The following is a 24,032-nucleotide window of genomic DNA, read 5'->3' as shown; positions in this document are numbered from 1 at the left end:
ATATTTTTCAAATTAAAAAAGTGTTTGTTGGCGTTATCGCACATAAGCGCTTGTCAGATTCACGACTGCGTGGCTGATCGGTTTTGCAGGGGCGTATGTAATCCTAGAACACAATCTCGCGATCAATGAGATTTCAACGGGAATTTAAAAATGGCTGCTAGAGAAAGACGGAAAATCGAAAACAATGTAGTTTTGTGTTGTTTTGTAGTGTAATGAAGAAAAATGACTTGAGAAAGCTTCAAGAATTGAAAATAACATCTGTTAGGGTTTTAGAATGGGATCCCATATATTTGATATTCTCAGACAAGGGATATGGGCATCCATCACAGGGGGATGGTTCTTCGACCCGTATCAAAATATATTCTCCAACACGTTTCATCTGTATGTGTGGATGGGACTCCTGGTCTTCCCCTTCATTCTCTACCTGGTTTGTATTCTTTCTGCAAATGTGTAGATTATTTTATGGTTACTTTGTCGCAAGCTTGGGTAAATTCTGGTACAGTACGACGTTTGTCAGCTGTCAGTTTGTAGAACTTCCTTATCTGTTTTAAATAAACCTGACTACCGAGTGTTTAGATTGAAGAAAAGCTAAAACATTTTGTAACTGAGTAGTTTCAATTTATGTATGTTTTGCTGGTGTTCAATAAGTAAAAAATTGATGGAAATATATCTGAAATTGTGTTGGTAAATCAATCTTCATTTTTAGACCCTTGAGTCTTCTCTGATCGTATGGACCATATATTGTGCAACCATTGGAATATTCTTCACTGTGATTAAACTCGTCAACTTCAAACTCCATCATGTGTTTGACACCAGTGAGGTTATAGAGGATGCACCGAAGGAAGAGAATGCGGAGGACGGGGATAGCCGTGTGATTGAGCTCTGGTAATCAGTTTTTATTAGAACTGCATTTTTTAAAGCTATGATAAAAGAGGGTCCAATATTAAGAAAATATGTCTTTAATCTTATACAGAGTAAACATTTAATAAAAAATTAAAATTACAAGAAAACAGTTTGTAGATTTCTGATTCAGATAAATTGCATTATAAATTAATTTTGTTAATAAATGTATTCTGAAATTTTGTTAACAAAATAATAAGTAAAAAAAAAAACACAAATAATTTTAGACAGTAGAAAAAAAGTAAATTGTTGTTTAAAAATTAAAAATTGTTTCTATTGAAAACCTGCATCTATTGCCTGTGCTTAATAAATTCAAAAAATTTTGCAAAATAATTAACATCCTAATTTTCTGCAATAGAATGTATCATGAAAACCTTTAGATGTGTTGTTCATTTTACGACGGTCACTCTGATATGTTCTACTTCTTTTTTCATTGGCTTACTCAGTAATGCAGAAAATGAGGTGGAGCAGATTGAGATGGCCAGTATCCACCGCACCCCCACCCCGACTGACCCCACCGAGCCTGACAACCTGAACAATAATTGTGAATGTCTCCCCAGGGTAGAAATCAAATGTAAGTCTGTCTTAAGACATCCAGGTTTGTCAGAGTTTGCAATTCTTTATAATTCTAAGGGAACAATGCAAAACAAACATGTATATACATTCAATAAATTTTACATGTATTTAGAAAGTCATTGCATTTTTAGTAATGAAAATCCTATCATCCTTTTTCCTTGATGATGACATTATAAAGTTTATTTTTCATTTTTTCCTGTGTTAAGGTGGATCTGCTCCTTTGGCAGAACTAGAGAATGATGACATAGATCAAAAATCCATAAAACAAAGAAAAGCATCTCTAACAAGCAGTGAGTATGGTTATCTGAGATGTGCTGAATATTTTCTACTTGAATGTTGATATATTGTAATAAAATGAGTCATTTTCTGATGTACAGGTAATGGTGTAGCAGAGTACAAACAAATTATGGAAAAAGACCGTAATCTCCATCAGGTTACCGTTAAAGCAGAGGTGGAAATCAATCGAGAGTTGTCAGATGGAGAAGTGGAAAGTGGAGAAGTTAAACTTCCACCAAAACGAGAAGACACCGATTCAGATTTATCTCCAGATGGAGGACCCAAAATTCGTAAACGTCGCAAAGCCGTAAGACGCAGCAAGAGCGCCCTGGATTGTAGTCCGGACTCCCCAGTGCCTCGGGCTCACAGAGCTTTTGAAAAACTTGACAGATCACTACCGGCCAATTTGTATACACAGGTGGAGCTAGAGAAGGAGGAGGAAGAGGCTTCCTCTAATAGAAAAGATGGAGGTGAATCAGGCGATGTGAAGTTAGAGGACCTGGAGGGTTTGGATGAGGGAAGGGTATCCCCTTACAAGCAGAGGATGCCCAGCAATAAGGCCACCCAGCGACTGATGAAATACAGGCGCAGTTACTCTGCAGACGAGGGAGTCCCACCAAGGCCTGTAACTCCCCCACTGCGTGATGTGTATAATTCAGGACTGAGGAAAAGATCAAACTTAGAATCAAAAGACAATTCAAACAAGAACAGCAGTGAACTATTCCCAGGACTTGCTAATTTCCATGCCCCAGACATCTTGGCCGACTTACCGAGGGACAGTGGTGATAGTAACTCAAGGAATGAAACAAGGTGTGAGAGTGACCGATCGGATATAAGTGTTGGGGAAGTCAGGGTGAATGTGAAGAAGAGAGACAGTACACCCAGCAAGAGGAGCAGGCCGTCCAGTGCTGGGGACATCAACTCCAACAACGCTGCTGGAGACACAGGCCTCACCACAAGAACTGCTCCTAAATCTACACGATCCGGAGGTATAGGCTCCAAGATAGTCAAATTTTTCCAGAATGGTGGGCACAATACCAATTCTCAGGAGATTGCATCGGAACAGAGTAGCACTGTGGGTCTGGATTGTTTGTTTTGTACGGACAGCGATTCTACTGAGGGTTAGTAATTTTACTCAGGGTGAGAGTTATTACATACTGCTGAAACTTGTCCATTGTATTATACCGGTATCTGGTTTGAGTACGGTACAACATACTTGGTATCTAAGAATTTTTATAAATTTTTGCATTACATTCTGATTAATTTCATTCTATTTGATCTCATTGAGTTTTGTCAGTTATTTGAAATTAAATGTTTTTCAATGCTATTCAAATTTTTAGATGCATGTATTCCAATGTACATTTATTTGATTGACATTTGTAAATAGCAGAGCTTTGATTGACAGATGACAGTAGCCACCCCAAGGACCACTATCTGTCTGACTCATCCAGCACAATGACCAACGAAGGGGAGAGCACTTTTGATACTAGTCCAGAGCATCAACCTGTTCGCTCCCGTTCTGTGCCCAACAAAAACCGTGGAAGTCCCTTTGAGGATTCTGACAATGTCGATGATGATTCCAGTGAACACAGCACCTCTGCCCCTGGGGCGGGTGTCCTAGTGGTGTCAGAGCAGCAAGAGGTTCCCCCAGCTTCACCCCCACCCTCCCAGAACTCACCTAGGGAGGATGAGGAACTGGAGATTCTCAAACAACAGGGGGCCATTCCCAAGCACTATCGTAGGCCACTCAACTCCTCCTCTGTGGAGGGTGCTCCATCATTATCCTCTAACCAAGGTAAAAGGAATGTCTAGAACTTGATGGTACATGTGTGTGTACAAACAACTTTATATAACAAAGGGCTTGAGGTTGAGGGAAGTTGATGCTAAAAGCAATTGTCTATCATATTATCTTTTAGTACTCGTATTTAGCATTTCTTTGCGCTGTTTTTATTTCTGTGTGGTTGAATGACAAACAGCTTTGTAAAATTGTTTTCATTGGGAAAATTCGTGAAAAACATTTTACTAAATATATGTACAAGTACCAATTTATGAAACGATTTCTAGATAAGCTGTTTCTTCTGTATAGATCAAGGAGAAAGCACAAGCTCTGAGGAGCTGTCGTACTCGGAAGACTTCCGTCGTAAAATCCTGGAGATCCTCAGTGACTCCACTGACAACCCAGACAGAATGAAGAAGTTGTTTGAAGCTGTGATAGAAGCAAAAGGTAAGGGGATAACAAATCATTTAAAGCTGCGAAAAAGGGCAAAAAACCTGACTGTATACAATGCTTACAGCCATCACATGAATTACATGTTATTGCTTGGTGTTTGTAATTACAGATCGTAAAGAAAACACAGATTTGCCTGGACAGGAAACTTTTCAAAAAAGTAAGACACTTGTTTTACCCTTATGTAATTATTGCATGCTGTATTAACAGCACTATTTCCTTCTACATGTACCTTGTAATTGCAGACAATGAAGAGAAGGTGGAGGGTGGGGAGACCAGTAGGTCAGGGCCAATAGACGAGCAGGACCCCCAGTCCTCCAAGTCCACCACCCCCACGGAATGCTGTGCACTACTTCCTGACGCCAAAGACGGTGAATCGGCCCCGAGACAAAACACCAAGCTCAGCAGGTCAGTGAGATCCTCTGGGGGGTTGTATATTTATACTGTGTAGAATAGTGATCAGGCTATCAACCTACTGCTTTCTTACTTATTTACAAAAGGTTAAACTTACTGAATGACAAAAGATTACAGTTACAGCATTAATGAATTTATGCTTATTGAAAGTCAGTTTTATTCTCCTTATTTGACAAATGTATAATTTATTTGATGTAACAAATAATTTGAAATGAATCCTATAAATCACTGGTTCCAGGTTCTTTATTATAACCACGATTTACGGTACAGTCTTCCAATGTAAACGTAGAGTGAGATTTGTTATTCACATGTATTTATAATGAGTATTTCTGATTGACAGAAAGAGAGGGAGGAAGAGATTAGGGGTGCGACAAATGCAGCGAAGGGACACGCCTACCATTAAGACCCCGGTGGGCTCTTCCATTCATTCTGCCAAGGACCACAACGACACAAGCGAGGGGGCCGTCCATTGGTTCCAGGACGAGAGTGGTAAAGGCCTCAGAGATTCTACACTGTTCAAAAACCTCTCTCTCCTTATATTTTATGATTTTTTAAAAAAAATCAGATACATATTTCAGAGAAGTACAATGGAAATCAATATTTATAAGGTTTTAAAAATCCAAGATTTTTTAATTAACACTTTAATAATTTTACTCCAAAATTTGACAAATTAAAACAAGAACAGATTTCTTACTAAGATTTATAATGGAAAGTCTTGCACCTTTTATCCTTAGTTTTCAAAACACCTGTCAAAATTTTTTAACATAACTATCCTGGTACTTTTATGTCTTTTGGAATGGTGCTATTTACAGGTCAGTGGTTTGGGTACACGTTTGAGGAGAACAGCGCTGGTGTGGCATTTGTGGCTGAAGATCTTCCGGCCCACATGGACAACATACTTGACAAGAGGTACCTTCATTTAACCAATGGTCCTTTCATGTTAGAGCAAGAGGCTTACTTTTCTTTGTATTAAAATTTTAAGCAACATGCTTAGTAATTCATAGCTAAGCATATCGCAATCTACTTAAGTATATCGTTGCTATGTCAACAAAGTCACTTCTGCGTTCATTTTCATGGAAGTATTGATTGATTATGGTTGTGAAAAGAATATGAAAAAGAATGTGTTTCATTAAAAAGGCATACATACCGTAATATGTGTATAAAAATATAAGGGTTATCACACTTAAATATTATATAAGTATTTTATTTTCATGAATCTACATATAATATATTTACCGTAGATTCCTTATTTCAGTGAGAACTAATTCAGTCATTCAAACGTTTTGCATCAAATCATGAGAGTTATTAAAATCAATATTTCTACGGTGTAAATGTTTTTGAATTTTATTCAAAGTATATGTATTCTCTATAAAATAATACTGATATGAATGGTTGCTAACAACCAGAGTTTTCTGATAGCATGAATTTTTTTTTAAACTATGGTCATCCAAAAATTTGCAAGAGTACCTGCCATGAAGATGTTTAAGTTAACAATAATCATTTAAGTCAGTGCTGTGATATTGAAGAGACCATAGCAAAATATCTAGGTGTATAGACTGTTTAAGACTTTGTTTTAATCAAGAAGTATGGTGACGCTGGATTGAAATATCAAACCCTCTGAGTAAACTTTCCTTCTTTTAGTTTGAGCAGCAGTGATGGTTCTGGCCACGAGGACTCTGGATCCACTGTGATATTGGACTGCCCTGAGGGGGCAAAGAAAGAGGACACTTCTCTGGATCCCCTCAACCCAAACAACCCCACCTTCGACATTCCAAACTTAATACGTAACCGTAATGAGATGCAGCTTCTCCAGCAGGTGGCGTCCTCGTGCCTGATGCTCCGCCTCTCTTGTGATAGTTCTGATGACTCTGATATTCAGACCTTCTCTAAACCCAAAGAGAAAAAACCCAAACATTTCTACAAACTACAGCTTTTTCAAAAGACGTTTCTGAAGATTCGATTTGATCGATTAGCATTGCTGGCTCTCCTAGACAGGTGAGATACTTTTGATTTAAATTGATTGTTGAGTCACAGAACATTTTTAATAAGGGTAATTCACTGTAGCTAAATTTTCATATTGTATAAGGAACACTGATATGTAGTACATGTATTTTGAAACACTAAGAGATCAGGAATTTCTTACCTGGAATATGAATAGAGTATTTTTCTTACATAGTTAAAATATTGGTACATGTATTGGCTAATAAGAATACGGTTTGTTTTGATCAGGAATCTGTCTTTGTTGGAGAATTTGGTGACTGTTCTGATTGCGGTGATCGTGGGGGCCCTAGGGGCGTTAGTCCTGACCCGGAACTTCTACCATGACATCCTGGTATTTGTGTTCTGTTTCATCATGGCTGGCTGTCAGTACTCTCTTCTAAAGGTAAGATCTCACAGAGGCATAAACCTCCCACCCATTGAATTCATTAGTCAAAGCATTAAGTACCTTACTACCCGGAAACTTATAGAAATGAACTCCAAAAAATATCTGTATTGGCATTATATAAGGAATAAGGAATCATTCTTTGAGTATTATGAGGTGATTATTTCGGTCGGGGCGTGATCTCATCCAATAAAGCCCGAATGGCTTTATGATAGATTTGATCACGCCACGACCGAAATTGTCACCTCATAATATTCAAAGAATGATTCCCTATTTCTTATATTTTAAAATATAATTTTAAGCCATCGTACGATTAAATATTTAAATATAAATAAATAAATCCCGCTGGCGCCTCAATTTGGCGTCATTTGTATTGTGAGTTATATACCGGTAGTACAAATCGATACGTAGTGTTATCACGGGCAAAGACACTGGAAAATGTAAATATATTTATATTGAGAAAACTGCCATGCTGACCCCAATCTTACTTACACAAAATTCTATTTGATTATTTTATCATCATATTTAGAGTGTCCAGCCAGATGCAGCCTCACCCATGCACGTGAGTACCACAGTACAATTAGTAAAGTCAGCAAATTGTTATTTCATATTAAGAATTTTTTCACCGGTGCCAGAGGCTTAACAGGCATTTTGAGGACATTTTAGCCCTATATAATGGAATTAATACACCTAGCATATTTGAAAATTTAGCTGCCTTGGTATTCTAAATGTTTTTAAACATTTTGTTTGTTGTTTCTTTGAGTGAGGTATTTGATTGGTTTTCAGGGCTACAATCGTTTGGTGGTGTTTAGTCGTCCGTTCTACTTCTCCCTTTGCTGTGGCTTGTTGTTACTGCTGGACTATGCCATCCCATACTGTCCATCAAAACCTATCTCCGTGTACGGGCTGCCGTTTGGTTCAGTGGAGTCGCTCACATTCGCCAGAGACCTACTGACAAGTAAGTTCTACAGAAATACTATGAAACAATTAAAATTTGTGGGGGCCAATTATTTTGAATTTATTTTTGTTAATAGATATTTAATTCTTATAATTCATTGAGGTTGTAACTTCAGGGATGAGAAGAATCAGTGAAATTCTCAAAAATTGATCCATCACAAATTGTAATGATTCCATGGTATGCACTGTACATGTATGTACATGTTATCCTTGTAACATTCCAAACAATATTGATTTTTTATAGACGTTATCTTTTATGTATATCAGAAAAGTTTAAGTTACATTTTAATACCATGGAAAATGAAACTTGCATGGCTTTAGGAATGGATTCATTATAAGTTTGTTAGCTGTATCTGTGTTTTACTGTATTTGCATTGAATTTGATGGTCAGTATGTGTACAAGATAGTTGATGTACTGGGTAATACTTGTATAAGATAGTTGATGTACTGGGTAATACCCTTACAAGATAGTTGATGTACTGGGTGATACTTGTACAAAATAGTTGATGTACCGTCTCCTGTTTTGTAGTTCTGGTGCTCTGTCTGCCCGTGATATTCACCATCGGTCTCCTCCCACAAGTCAACACCTTCATCATGTACACCATGGAACAGATCGACATGCACATTTTTGGGGGAAATGGTGAGTTTTTGGTTTTTGTAAAAATTGCTATGATAGACATAAAGATTTAATTTGAGTTTTTAGTTTAGTTTCCATATACAGCTTACTCCACTTATATTGAACTCGCTTATTTTGAAATTCCGCTTATTTTGAAATAGAAATAAATCCCCAGTTTTTACCTCTCATATTCTTTGCATTGATTTCACGGATATAATGAAATCGGTTATTTTGAAATATTGCTTATATTGAAGCCACTGATCGGTCCCCAAAGGTGATAATAAGTTGTTTTTATAACGGTTATATTGAAGTTCTCCCTGGCTGCTGTCATCACAGTTGGTGACAGTAATTATGCCAGACTGACCGGTTGATATACAAAGGTGTGAATTAATAAGTTCTCTTCATGTGTGTTTTTATACTTTTATTAAAAAGTAAAATTTATTCACTGTTTAATTTTTTGTTTTTACGAATACGGATGTATTGAGGCTAGACGTAATATGGAAACCCAACGGAAAAGAAATACCTTATCTGCGGACGCTAAATACAAAATAGTTATGGCTATTGATGAAAGAACAAAGCCTTAATTCGAAATAGCTAAGGATTTTGAGATTATCGCGTGTACACTTACGATGATATACAAGCAGCGTTCAGCAATATTTGAAGCGTCTGAGTGTGGTGATTTTTCTCTAATGTTTTTCTGAAACGTAAAAGAATGCGATCCGAGATTATGATGAGGTTTAAGATAGTAACAAAACGAAACTTACAAAACTTTCGGATATGATTTTAATCAAACTTTCAAGGACTAATGTTCCATGTAATCCGTTTATTGTAATAGATAAATGATGATCTAATAATTTTCGGGTTTGGTTTTCTATGCTTACATCGGGATTGAACTTTCAAAAATGGCTGCTTCACGTCAGTCAATTTCGCTTATATTGAAATACGGATATATTGAAATAATTTGCATGGTCCCCTGAATTTCAATATATCCGGAGTAGGCTGTACATGTTCTTGGTTTAAAAGGCAGATTAATCTTGATGAGAATAGAATAATCAATTTAAATGGTTGGTGTTTCCATGGACCTGAATCATATTGATCTTGGTTTATATTTTGATGGCCTGATTGGTTTATTTGTCCGTCTTAGATTGTGTTTGATTGGTTTATTTATTTGTATGATGGTCTGTGATTGGTTTATTTATCTGTCTGATGGTCTGTGATTGGTTTATTTATTTGTATGATGGTCTGTGATTGGTTTATTTATCTGTCTGATGGTCTGTGATTGGTTTATTTATTTGTATGATGGTCTGTGATTGGTTTATTTATCTGTCTGATGGTCTGTGATTGGTTTATTTGCCTGTATGATGGTCTGTGATTGGTTTATTTATCTGTCTTTGATGGTCTGTGATTGGTTTATTTTCAGGCTCCATCAGTCTCAGTTCCTCTGTGTACTCAGTCCTGAGAAGTCTGGTTGGGGTTGGCTTTCTGTATGGATTCTGTTTCATTGCTATCGAGGTAAGGAAGAAAAAAGAGATCTGTGTAATCTATCGCTCTGTTTGTTTGTTGTTTGCTTAAAAAACACTGACATTTATTTAAAGAACTTTTTTCTGAAAAAGGGAAATCATTTTAAATTTCAAAGGGACAATACCTTCTTTAATTGTGTTTAAATTTTATTCATCAGAACAAAGTCCATAGTTTTCATCTTAGTTCAGAATAACTGTTATTTGATTACCTGTATCTTATATAAATGAACTAGCTGTGTGGTTTGTTTATAGGCGGGGGGACCAGTGTCCTGTGACAGCAGGGACCTCTCCCAGAATGTGGTGTTTTCGGTGTTCTCAGCGATCCTTGTGACTGTCTCCTATCATCTAAGCCGCTCGGCCAGCGACCCCAGTGTGCTGTGGTATGTCCTCCAGTCTGTAAATCACCCTCCTCTATATCTCAGGCACTTGTCTATTTCAGTCTGTAAATATAAGCTCCTTTTAGTGTGTCCAAATTATCTTAATATCTTGTATTGCTTTTACAGGATGTTGATCAAAGATTTGATCTGGGAAAAGGACAACTCGGAGTCAAGTGAAGAGGAATTGGTAGATCCTCTTCCAGAGAAACTCAAGAAGTGTGTGGTAAGTTAGGTGTAAAATTTACTCCCAGAGATGATTGAGAAATGTAAAGTAAAGTAAATTAGTCTAGCACAACTAATGGTTAAACCCCAAGAAAAGCAGAATAGTGTCTAGTTTTATCTGTATAATACAACGCTTTGTTCTTTTGCCGTTGACAGAGCGAGCGTCTTCAGTCGGATCTGCTGGTCAGTGTTTTCATCCTCATCATCGTGTTCGCGGTCCATGTCAGCACGGTTTTTAGCAGTCCTGTGTTACAGGTAGGTTATAATGTGTGACAGATGTGTTGCAGATACAAGTACAAATAGGTTATCAAATGTTTAGCTGTAACATGAACACTGGCAGTGCATCATGTCAGTTTGACACAATTGGTATCATGCATTTATCAATGTTTCCTCAAAGAATATTAAACATTGTATTAAGATTGTTGAATAGAGATTAGAGTAATTCAAAATCCCTCAGTTGTACATGTAGTTAGCAGCAGTACATGTACCTTACTTTTGATCTGACATTTTCTACAGCCCGTCCTGAGTGACATAATGTATTACATTGCCGCGGACATGCAGAGTATATGTACCTTACTTTTGATCTGACTTTTTCTACAGCCCGTCCTGAGTGACATAATGTATTACATTGCCGCGGACATGCAGAGTGTATGTACCTTACTTTTGATCTGACTTTTTCTACAGCCCGTGCTGAGTGACATAATGTATTACATTGCCGCGGGCTTCGGGTTTCTGGTCCACTACCTGATCCCTATGCTGAGGAAGGAGATGCCCTGGCTCTGCTGTTCTCATCCGATGCTCTCCAACAGGGAAAGGAATCTGTTTGAAGTCACAGGTAAGTAAATAACTAGATTAAATAACACATGGACTCCTGAGCACATCACAGGATATGCACAAAATGTTATTTCAGCAGAACATGGATGTATTTGATGACTGATAAAGCAAATTGTTATATCATCGTAACAGACATGTATTTAATGATTCTGTTTATCTTTTAGTGGCCCCAGAGATCATGTGGTTTGAGAAGATGTACGTGTGGCTGCGATTCTTTGAGCGGAATGTCCTCTATCCGGCGGTCATCCTGTGTGCCTTGACACAATCCAGTGCCAATATCATCTGTAAATTTGGCTCCTAGTGAGTAACTTGATCAACGGCTTAGTGACGGCTAATGAGAATCAAAGAAAGATAGAAATGAGGAATATACAACATTCATTTTCCTGAAATTCCTTCTGTTTAAAAACGAATGACTTGGTTACTGTATGCAGACTTTTTCCTGTAAAGTTTCTATTTTGCTGATGGCAAACATATTTAAACACAAATCTATGAACATTTTAAATCCTTGTTCTCTCTTCAACAGTGTGGGCCCTCTCCTTCTTGTGGTGTGTGCGGTGAAGCTGCTGAGATTCGCGTTCTGTAACACAGCGAAGCAGTACCTCATCATCACCTTCACCGTCTTCTTCTTTAAATATGACTACCGCAACGCATCAGAAACATTCCTCATCGACTACTTTGTTGTCTCCATTCTCCTCTCAAAGGTAAGGAAATCATCTTAGGATACATACTGTAATAATACAGGAAAATATTCACCCCCGTTTTATTTTTGCCCCATTCGCCTTCATTGTCAGTGGGCGAATTTAAAACCTGGGGAATTCCAATGTTCCAAATTATATCTCTTTACACACCACATTGCCTGGGCTAATTCAAGATGGGGCAAAACCGTTTAAAGTGAATAAGGACGAAAATTACACGGGGCGAAAATAACACTGTATACAGTAGTAAGAATGCATTAATGATGGAAAAAAGTTTGTTTAATTTGAAATTTGTAAGACTGGTGTACTCTGAGTCATTGTTTTACCACCAGTAAACCTTGACAAGGATCTCTCTCCTTTTAGTTCTGTGATTTGATGCTGAAGATGAAGTTTATTCTGACGTATATCGCCCCCTGGCAGATCACCTGGGGGTCAGCCTTCCACGCCTTTGCTCAACCCTTCAGTGTTCCTCGTATCCTTAACTCAGCTGTTAACTCAGACTCACACAGGCTGTGCTCCCAGCTTCAAATTTGTTATACTTTGGATTTGTTTTATAGTGAAATTTCAATTTAAAAGTTTGGTTGAAAATTCTTCATTTTTATTTTGACTTAAACAGTGTAAATGTTCTAAGATTTAGCATACCTTGAGTATATAATACATGTACATGTTTTAGGAATACTATGAGAGCATATTTTTCTTGTATTTTAGGAATACTATGAGAGTATATTTTTCTTGTATTATAATATATCTTTGTCTTTCCCAACTCTTACTTTGATTTTGACTTGTGGCCTATACATGTATATCCGGTGTATATAGCTGGAATGTTTAACATTTTCCACTAAAATCCCAAGTCCAATGGGACTTAAATATATTGAGACAGAAGATGCCTATTAAATAGACTGTAAACTGCATTTAGGGAAACTTTTGATGCAGGCTATCATTTATTTTCTGCTGTGGGTGGCCTTTCCTTGTTTACTTTGTGTGGTGTGTTGATCACTCTTAATGACCTTGACCTTGTTCAGATTCTGCCATGTTATTCGTACAAGCAGCTGTCTCGTCGTTTTTCTCGACACCCCTCAACCCGTTCCTTGGCAGTGCCATCTTCATCACCTCTTATGTACGTCCAATCAAATTCTGGGAGAAAGATTACAAGTAAGTCGTTTATCAATCATAAACATTTGGAGGACGTGGACATTTTTGTTCAGTATTGGAGCATTCGATTTATCTTTTTTCTTCTTTATGCTGCTTTGTCAGTCTCATTGCTACTAGACTAAGTATTTGAACAATAAATGGAACAAAAAAGTGTAATTAATGTACATGTAAGTAAAAATAAACATTCATGCATTGTGACTAGTAAAGAAGACGGTCAAATTCTTTATCATTGGATTTTTCAGAAGTATCATCAACTAGAGGTATCTTTATAGCTCTATTAGAGACAAGGTAATATACTTGTATTTATTGATGATATCAAATAAAGTTTTAATTTGAATTTTGCAGTACAAAAAGGGTAGACCATTCCAACACCAGACTATCGTCTCAGCTTGACTGTAACCCAGGTAAATCACTGATGGATCCCTGTACTTACTCTATCCAACCCTGTCTCATTTATGTCTTTACATTCAGTGCCCAGTAAGCTGTAAAATGCTCGAGTTTGTCTCAAAAGGAACCCCCTCAGTATCACCATGAGATATTTGATTTTGTAATGAACTGAAGATTTTGAACACCTCTGACTTTAAAGTCAGTCTCCTGATGCTGAAGATTGATATCATTGTATCAATACTGAATATAGATATCTCTGTGTTTATAATAGAAATTGATGTCTCCCTGTTGATATCATTGTATCAGTACTGAATATAGATATCTCTGTGTTTATAATAGAAATTGATGTCTCCCTGTTGATATCATTGTATCAATACTGAATATAGATATCTCTGTGTTTATAATAGAAATTGATGTCTCCCTGTTGATACTGGATATTGATATCCTCTGTTTCTTTCCGTCAGGTGCCGACGACAACAACCTGAATTCGATATTCTACGAGCACCTGACACGTTCCCTTCAGCACAGTCTGTGTGGGGACCTAATGCTGGGGCGCTGGGGTAACGTAGAGCAGGGAGACTGCTTCATCATGGCCTCCGACTACCTCAACGCCCTAGTACACGTGGTCGAGATGGGTAACGGCCTGGTCACCTTTCAACTCAGGGGGCTCGAGTTCAGGGGTCAGTATTCATCATGCTGACATATTTTTTAAGAAATGAATAGCAATACTTGACCTGCTAACAAAAATTAATACAGACTGAAATGTATGCTCTTGTTTTTCATTAGGTTTATACATGTATAAGGAAACGTACCAGTATTTGCAAATGAAAGTATAGATCTATGAAATCGAAGATTTGATTTTGTCTTTTGGTAATGTACACAGCTTGAACATTACTTACAGGAACTTACTGTCAGCAGAGAGAGGTAGAGGCCATCACAGAGGGAGTGAAAGACAACTGGGGTAAGGCAACCGTTTCACTCAGAGTCCTGTATCTTCTGTGTACTTTGATGTATATGACTAGAGCAATTCTTTTCTTGCATTTATCGGTCATGTACAGTTATGTATTAATGATACATATGTATATTCTATTAAGTGTCTGTATAAAAGGAGTCAAATTCTGTTTCTATTTTTAGGCTTTTGTTGCTGTGAGCCTGGTCATCTTCCCCATTTCCTGTCTCTGAACGCGGCGTTCAATCAGCGGTGGCTTGCGTGGGAGGTGGTGGTCACAAAGTACATCCTGGAGGGCTACAGTATCTCCGACAACAGTGCTGCCACCATGGTCCAGGGATTCGATGCTCGACGAGTTCTTCTCAACTATTATATCATGGTAACTCGCACCTTATACAGTTATTCAGTGTTTAATAATGATCAGAGGTGTAAGTGTCATATTCTTTTAACATATTATATTTAATGTGTATGAGTTTTGGCAGAAATTGGTTTTTTATTTGAGCAAGTAAGCGTAAATTTGATTTAGCACTTTTCTGGTGTTCTTATTTAGCAAAAGTGTTTTTTGCCATGATTAAAATAGATTAACAGTATTTTTAGAATCTTAAATAAGTCTTCAATTCTCTGTCCTGTAGAGCATCATCTATTACACGGTGAGGTCGCCCCGCCTGGACACCTGGCTGTCCAATGAGGCGGTGCTGGAGAAGTTACGCCAGACCGAGGAGGAAGACTTCGTGGACCTGGATCCTATCTTTACCCAGCCCACCGACGACGACTACGACCCCAAGATGAAGGGCGTGTCCCGTCACAAGTTCTGCAGTGTGTTCCTCGACTGGGTGCAGTACTGTGCCTCGCGACGAGACAAGGTGAGTGGTGGTGACGTATAACTTCCCACTGGTATGTAGGAGAGTTTATGCTGTTGATTTCTCTATCGAACATCATAAGAAGTGTATATTTAATCAGCAAAAACTTAACATGCATTGTAAAAATTAAAGAAGAAATATATGTTTTCTGACAAGTTAGCAATTCTTGTTACAACCCCAGGCTGTTTCATTTGAATCCGATAATTGAAAATACTATCCAATAACAATTTTTTAAACCTTGCGGATCATAGTTATTATGAGGAAATAAGGTAACATCATGCATAAGGACCTTTTCAATCGTACACAAAAAAAAAGGTGTCTTTACCGTTAGTACATCTTGTTACTATGTTGATGGTTTGGTGAATTTCCTTATAGAGTATTGACAGTGGCAAGAACTCATCTCTGGTGTCCCTGTGTCTGTGCCTCGGACTTCTTGGACGGAGGGCCTTAGGCACCGCGGCTCACAACAATACCACCGCAGCAGGGTAAATAAGATTTTGATTGGCAGTCGTCAGTCTTGTACATGTAGATCAGTAATTTGTTTCATATACTGTTGTGGTGACTGGATAAAGGATGATGCCTGGTCATTAGACAAAGTTACTTATATTATATAACATGTGAACACATAGTCAGTTTTCAATTTCTGTATTTTAGGGCCGAGTTTTTCCTTTACGGATTACATGCCTTGTTTAAGGGAGATTTCAGGATTACGTCCCCTCACGATGAGTGGGTATTCGCTGATATGGAGTTGCTTAGAAGAGTTGTTGCCCCTGCTATTAGAATGGCTCTAAAACTTCATCAGGTGAGTACAGTCACTGTATTCAGTAAGAGGAATCATTTTCATATTGAGCTCAGTTATACATCATATCCATTTTCCAAATCCTAAACGAATAAATCTTGTATGTTTAATGGCAAAGAAATTTTCAATGTACATTCTGTTCTCATTACAATACTAGGACTACTACCTGTTTACTGACGAGTACGAGGACCACGAGACTCTATACAACGCCATCAGTAACTACGAACAAACTCTAGTCATCTCCCACGAAGCTGACCCCCAATGGAGGAACGCCGTACTCTCCAACACGCCGTCTCTTCTGGCTCTACGGTATGTTCCACCTCAACGGGTGACCGCATTCAGCTTTGTGTAGGGAAGTTTTTTTAGACACTTTGAGACATTAATGTTATACTGTAATAATTGTTTTAATTTGTTTTTCAGACATGTGTTCACAGACACAGAGATCTCAGATAAATATAAAATTATCATGTTGAACAAAAAATTCCTGTCCTTCCGCATTGTTAAGGTATGATTTTATTTATTTTTCAAAGTCTTTGTTTATCTATAGTCAGGATATGAGTTTATTTCCATGATTTTTAGGCAGAAGTTGGATGTGTTATTTTCTTTCCTCTTTGATTTTTCATTTAATCCTTGTTAAAAATATTTTTAAAAATATGAAAATTTATATCTCTTAACTTTAGTGTTAATAAACATTTTCAGGTGAATCGAGAGTGTGTGAGAGGTTTATGGGCAGGACAACAACAAGAATTGATTTATCTACGCAATCGTAACCCCGAGAGAGGCAGCATCCAGAACGCCAAACAAGCCCTCCGTAACATGATCAACTCGTCCTGTGATCAGCCAATCGGATACCCTATCTACGTGTCTCCACTGACCACCTCCTACTCTTCCACCCACACGCAGCTGGCATCAATCATTGGGGGGGAATTCATTCTGGCTAATGTCAAAAAATTCTTCAAGAACACCTGGATCAGGTGAGACAATGTTTATGTTAAAGATAGGTCCATTTATTTTTCCAAGATATTATAGTGACATACATAATATAGTCATTGGAGTTTACTTTTTGTTTGGAATGTTGTATGAAAACATAGTATAAAACTTTTAAGAGCTTTTTAGCTCACCTGAGCTGAAAGCTCAAGTGAGCTATTCTGATCACATTTTGTCTGTTGTCCGTCTGTCCGTCCGTCTGTCCGTCCGTCTGTCCGTAAACTTTTCACATTTTAAACATCTTCTCAAGAACTACAAGGCCAATTTCAACCAAACTTGGCACAAATCATCCTTAGGCAAAGGGGATTCAAAGTTGTGAAAATTAAGGGCTACACCCGTTTTCAAGGGGAGATAATTAGAAATTAATGAAAAATTTCGAGAAATTTTCAAAAATCTTCTTCTCAAGAACCAGAAAGCCAGGAAAGCTGAAACTTGTGTGGAAGCATCCTCAGGTAGTGTAGATTCAAAGTTGTGAAATTCATGACCCCCGGGGGTAGGGTGGGGCCACAATTGGGGGGTCGAAGTTTTACATAGGAATATATAGAGTAAATCTTTAAAAATCTTCTTCTCATAAACTAAACAGCCAGGAAAGCTGAAACTTGTGTGGAAGCATCCTCAGGTAGTGTAGATTCAAAGTTGTGAAATTCATGACCCCCGGGGGTAGGGTGGGGCCACAATGGGATGTTAAAGTTTTACATAGGAACATATAGAGCAAATCTTTAAAAATCTTCTTCTCAGAAACTAAACAGCCAGGAAAGCTGAAACTTGTGTGGAAGCATCCTCAGGTAGTGTAGATTCAAAGTTGTGAAAATCATGACCCCCGGGGGTAGGGTGGGGCTACAATGGGGGGTCGAAGTTTTACATAGGAATATATAGAGTAAATCTTTAAAAATCTTCTTCTCAGAAACTAAACAGCCAGGAAAGCTGAAACTTGTGTGGAAGCATCCTCAGGTAGTGTAGATTCAAAGTTGTGAAAATCATGACCCCCGGGGGTAGGGTGGGGCTACAATGGGGGGTCGAAGTTTTACATAGGAATATATAGAGTAAATCTTTAAAAATCTTCTTCTCAGAAACTAAACAGCCAGGAAAGCTGAAACTTGTGTGGAAGCATCCTCAGGTAGTGTAGATTCAAAGTTGTGAAAATCATGACCCCCGGGGGTAGGGTGGGGCCACAATGGGGGGTCGAAGTTTTACATAGGAATATATAGAGTAAATCTTTAAAAATCTTCTTCTCAGAAACTAAACAGCCAGGAAAGCTGAAACTTGTGTGGAAGCATCCTCAGGTAGTGTAGATTCAAAGTTGTGAAAATCATGACCCCCGGGGGTAGGGTGGGGCCACAATGGGGGGTCGAAGTTTTACATAGGAATATATAGAGTAAATCTTTAAAAATCTTCTTCTCAGAAACTAATCAGCAAGGAAAGCTGAAACTTGTGTGGAAGCATCCTCAGGTAGTGTAGATTCAAAGTTGTGAAAATCATGATCCCTGGGGGTAGGGTGAGGCCACATTGAGGGGGGGGGGGTGTTGGTGTTAAAATTTTACATAGAGATATATACTGTGGAATCATCAAATTTCATGGGGGCCAATTTCCGTGGATTCCTTAAATTTTACAGGTTCGTGGGGACGTGTTTTCGTGTATTCTCTTAAACCTACAAAGGAAAAATGACTTTATTACCATATTTTTTTAATTCATGGAGGATGTTAATTCGTGGATGAGAGGTATTAACCCACGAATTCCACGAAAATTGAACCACCACGAAATCTAATGATTTCACAGTAGAGTAAATCTTTAAAAATCTTCTTCTCAGAAACTAATCATCCAGGAAAGCTGAAACTTTTGTGGAAGCATCCCCAGGCAGTGTAGATTCAAAGTTGTGAAAATCATGATCCCCAGGGTACGGTGGGGCCACAATAGGGGGTCAAAGTTTAACATGTGAACATTGGAAGGGGGGGGGGTGTGTTAAAGTTTTACATAGGAATATATAGAGCAAATCTTTAAAAATCTTCTTCTTAGAAACGGATCAGCAAGATGATTCTTTATAATTGTTAAGACTTTGGCTCCAGGACAATTCTTCGGCCTCACAAGAAGGTTCAGAGTTTGATGCAGCTAAATATCCCATATATAAACAATTGTAAAGGATCTTTTTGAGAACTGCAATACTCAACATGTGATATGACTATAAAATTGAAGCAGGCAGCTATTTTTTCATTAGATCTTTTTGTATTACTGTATTGAGTTATTGCCCTTGATTTATTGATTCTTGATTATTTTAATTAATGCATCCCCTGTTAACCAATTATTGTGATGATTATTTTTATACAATAATAAATATTCAATGTATATAAGTTGTTCTGCATAAGTAGTTTTGGGTTAGGCCGGATTAGTTTGTTTATTTTCGATTTCCAATTTTTAGATACTATGAATTATTTTAGGCCGGCACATATATAGGGACAGTGTCTATTGCATTATAATGAGCGACTGGTTGGGGTTAAACTTGAACAGGCATGGATAGTTTGAGTGTGTGGACACCCCTGCTCTATCTAATCTTTGTATTTTCTAACCTATGATACAGCTGCCCTGTATCGCATTAATACAAGTGTGCGGTCATACCTGCTTGTGGTGGTTGCGGCGGAACACTAGTGTATGGTTATCCTTGCTGGTGTTTTGGCCTTTCTAGCGCAAGTGTGCGGTCATCCCTGCTTGCGTTATCCCAGCTTGTGTTAACGTTGGTACCTGTTGAGTTGCGTAGGTGCGCGGACATCCTTGCCTGCGTAACATGAGTCCTTCTATATGTGCAGGAGCGGTAAAGTCTGCTTTTGTAAATATTGGCAGCAATCAGGGCTTTCCGAGTTCCAAGGGGGAAAAATGGATTTTATTTATACAGGATCTACATGTATTATTGTACATTGTCCAGATTGTTTGTATTATGACTCCATTAAGCTGACTTTATCATACCTATTGTTCCTCAGGTGAGCGATGTGGCCCATGGGCCTCTTGTTCTTGGAAATAAATGCAACTAGCTGCACTGCAGGCCTCAAAGTGAAATATTTGAATATATAATATACATGTATTAATTTTGGTATAAATTTGTATAATTAGTAAACACAAAAAGTATACAGGTAATGTTTCAACTTACTTGTATTTTTTAATTCGTCGTCAGGATGCGACAGAGATGTGGCGCCACCTGTACCAGTGGGAGCGCGAGCTGTCCCGAGGATTTACCCTACACAGTGGCCTGCTCTCACACCGGGGCAGCCATGACACTGGGTAATACAATACTTACACGACTTAGGTTGATGGATGTACATCTAAAGTCTGTTTGTACCGACTACTGGGTAATACATTACTTACACGACTTAGGGCAGCCATGACACTGGGTAATACAATACTTACACGACTAAGGTTGATAGATGTACATCTAAAGTCTGTTTGTACTGACCACTGGGTAATACAATACTGATACATGTATCACATACATGTACGGTGATAAATACCGGTATACCACTTTAGTCTTTTTATACTGGACTCATAATACAGCTCTCTTATTTATTGTGCTGGTGTTTGAAGTTTATTTAATGAGCCCCAAATAAAGGTTGAGATTAAACTGTAGGAAAAGAGATGTTAAATTATTTATTGTTGGACTAAATAATCTAGTTTTAATTTATAAAGCAAGCTAAATCTAGTAAACTATACATGTGTGTACCAGGTATATGTACCTGAAAAATAGAATTGAATATACATGTACTTCCTGTTTGGGGTGTTGTTTTGACAATATTGACCTACACGTACTTTCTGTTTGTGTTGTAATTTTGACAATATTGACCTACACGTACTTTCTGTTTGTGGTGTAGGGACACGATCTGTGTTGTCCACTCCCACCAATCAACAGGACATCGGACTCCAGACTCTGGGTAACAGAGGAAGCTTAGTCTCCACAGCCAGCTCTGCCAGCAAACCAAACGCTCTGGTGACCCTGGCAGGGTTCATCTCCGAAACAACCTCTAACAAGGAAAATGTCACTCAGAAGGTCAAGGTATGTAACTATAAATAGCAAAGATGGAATACCGTTAAAATGGGAAAAGTTATATATTTTTGCTGAGTGATCAGAAAATGATGACAGTAATATGAAAGCTATATTTAGCAAAATTGTAAAATACGGGTAAATGAAATGTAAAATGTTATATACTTTTGCTCAGTGCTCAAATAAAAATGAAGGCAATTTGAAGGCTATATTTTGGCAAAGTTACGATGTTGTGTCTGGAAATGTATTTAAGATATCCCTACAATTGTTTTACAGATAATGGACACAAGTTATGTGTTTGACAATATTAACCTTGGGAGGCGAATTGACGTTCAGTGGCCGAATGAGGAGTGGAGACAGAGTGGGGGAAAAAGTGGGTGGAACGGTTGGTCGCCGTCGCGGGGCATGGAGGGGACGGTGGTCCACAAGTGGGTACCTTGTCACCGCGACACGCTCAAACGCTCCCACATCAACAAAGTCATATACCTAGTGCAGATCTCAGATAAATATGTGCCAATCTCCGAACAGGGCGTTCTGGACTTAGCTGTTGAACCGGTCAAAACATAGCGGACTGTCGGCTGACCTATTGAGGTCAGCACTACTTATAACATTCCCAGTTAATTTACATACACCAACTGTACAGTACCCATGTTCTGCTGTAAGCAATAATTATAAATCAGTGCATATCATCGTGTATCTTGAGGAGTCCAAGTAAGGTACCCAACGGACAGGGATCTTGTAAGATTGTAGTGTGGCTGGGAGACCTGCTTTTATTCAGCAGACAAGGAGGGGGTACATACCAAAGTTTTAAGAGTTTTAGTTGTGTCAGGTGCTATATATTCGTGTTTCATGTTGAATTCTGAGACTGTGATAACTAAGACACAAAGCATTCAGATTTTTTTTTTAATCTCATGATCGTTGTAGTTTATTGTCATTTATATTTTACAGAGAATCAACCAAGATTGTTAGACTTTTATCAAACAGATTTCATTGTTGTAAATCTATCTGAGTTTGTACCATGGCCGTGGTTGGTCATATGATGATGGAGTTTGATATTGGACTATTTTTATTGGATAAACCAAAATCAATATACATGTACCATATGATGCTGTATTCATGCTGGTTTTTTAGTAGTTGTGCGGCATTGTGGGAAATCATACTTAGGTATCAAATCTCTCTACAGATCTTAATTCAAGTTTGATTTTTCTACATATCTTCAAATCAATAAAGCAATACCACAGAGGTATGGTATCTGAAAATGTCGAGATGCACAAAATATTAAGGACTTTGTTAGGACTTTGTAAGCATATTGTTTCCATTGCTCTAAAGGCATACAGCTCAATAATTGTAAGAAATGTTTACAAGATTGTTCACAAACACCTGAGACCTCCAAGTTTTCACTGTTTTGTTTTGTTATGAAATCCTGTCTGTCTGTCTGTGTGTCAGAGTACTATGAGATAGTGTCGGGGTAGTTATGGTAATGCTTAACTTCAAGGCACTTTTCCAAGATGTCCGTCCGCCTCATCATTCCTGTGGCCATTAGTCCTGTTTGGTTTGTGTGTCTGTGCGTGTACACAGGAGCAAGGCTTATCAAGCACAGAGTGCGTAGCCGATTCTTCCAGTTGATTTGTATATTGTGTGGCCTGCTTGAAAGTTCATGGAAAGGTTCATTATAGATTTAATGCTTTTTTTCATCCATGCAATTAAAAAATGATGTCTTACCGGTTCTATATCAAGTATTTAGCTATATTTTGTGTGTATAACCAATTAATGTGATTTGTAAATCATGTTTTTAATGGAAAAGCGCGTGTGTGTGTGTGCATGCAAGTGTGTGTGTTTAAGGATGAATGAGTTGCCAAGTTTACTCCAGTCATTATTTACACAAGTTCCATGGCCCCTTGTATGTTTCTACATGTCTGCTTATCTTGAATTAATTAACTTTATTTGAACTTAAACAACTTTGGGTTACTGCTAACTTTTATTTTATTTTATTTGCACACATTATGCAATATGATTTTTGTACAGCAAATGCGCCATAAGAAAAAATTTAAATAAAAAAGTTAAATGTTAATAAGTTTGGTATACATGTAAATACAAGCTGATACTATAGTCTGTCCCAAGTTATTGCTTCATTCACTTTTTGATGATTTTTTATAAAAATACACATACCTGTGAAAGAAATACAGTTGAAATCGATAAAAGGGAATATATCCAAGATATCTTCATTGAACAATTATCATTTTTACTCATAAAAGTTCACAGGAACGAAAACAAAATTCTTACGGAGATTTATAATGGTAAATGTTTACATCTTTTCTTCATTCTAAAGTACTCGGGATACCTCGCGTAAATATTCAACGCTATCATCGGGGCTTATTGATGGCTGATGCAATGCAAAATCCCTGTTGACTTTATATTTTTGGATGTGTATTGAAACCTGAAGCGGTAGAGGGGGCTTTTCAAAACAGATAATCTAAACATTTTTAATATTAGTGGATGAACATAGTTTGAGCACAGAGGTATTTATGATTATCGAAATACTGTATCAAGCAAAAAGTGGTGGAAGCAAAAACTCAGGACAGAGTATAGACAGTTGATGAGAACTGGACTGTTTGTTGATTCACACCATTCAGGGTGTTTGTCTGTGTGTCTGTGCAAGTGTCGGTGTGTGTGTGGAGTTTGGATATTGTTGAAGTTACTGTGTAGTACTCTACTGAACGTCTGTCTGAATGTAATATATTGTTACAAGTTACATGTAATACTTTAATGTGATTGTAATTTATTGTCATATATAATTTTAAGATATAAAACTAACAGATGTTAAACATCTCAATAAAATACCAAATCACAAGTAATGTCTGGCTTTTATGTTATGCTTTT

General features: G+C 37.7%; 1 protein-coding gene across 1 annotated transcript; it reads left to right on the top strand.

Moving 5' to 3' along the window:
- Positions 1-119: 119 nt before the first annotated feature.
- LOC128176467 (pecanex-like protein 1) lies at positions 120-24,007 on the top strand. Its single transcript, XM_052842846.1, has 38 exons — positions 120-427; positions 707-885; positions 1,347-1,474; positions 1,683-1,766; positions 1,854-2,873; positions 3,158-3,547; positions 3,839-3,976; positions 4,092-4,139; positions 4,225-4,387; positions 4,734-4,882; positions 5,206-5,302; positions 6,035-6,388; positions 6,623-6,776; positions 7,306-7,338; positions 7,563-7,734; positions 8,263-8,373; positions 9,770-9,861; positions 10,122-10,249; positions 10,373-10,469; positions 10,625-10,723; positions 11,153-11,303; positions 11,467-11,602; positions 11,826-12,003; positions 12,361-12,469; positions 13,020-13,149; positions 13,495-13,553; positions 14,001-14,216; positions 14,438-14,497; positions 14,671-14,864; positions 15,118-15,348; positions 15,721-15,830; positions 16,000-16,147; positions 16,302-16,453; positions 16,565-16,649; positions 16,844-17,118; positions 20,292-20,398; positions 20,983-21,164; positions 21,429-24,007. Exons 1-38 carry the CDS (start codon positions 275-277, stop codon positions 21,717-21,719), a joined length of 6,603 nt encoding a protein of 2,200 aa, XP_052698806.1. The 5' UTR covers positions 120-274; the 3' UTR covers positions 21,720-24,007.
- The last annotated feature ends 25 nt before the right edge of the window (positions 24,008-24,032 follow it).

The sequence above is a fragment of the Crassostrea angulata genome, chromosome 3 (assembly GCF_025612915.1).
Source record: "Crassostrea angulata isolate pt1a10 chromosome 3, ASM2561291v2, whole genome shotgun sequence".
Classification (NCBI taxonomy): Eukaryota; Metazoa; Mollusca; class Bivalvia; order Ostreida; family Ostreidae; genus Magallana; species Magallana angulata.
This window is presented reverse-complemented; position numbering and strand designations above follow the sequence as displayed.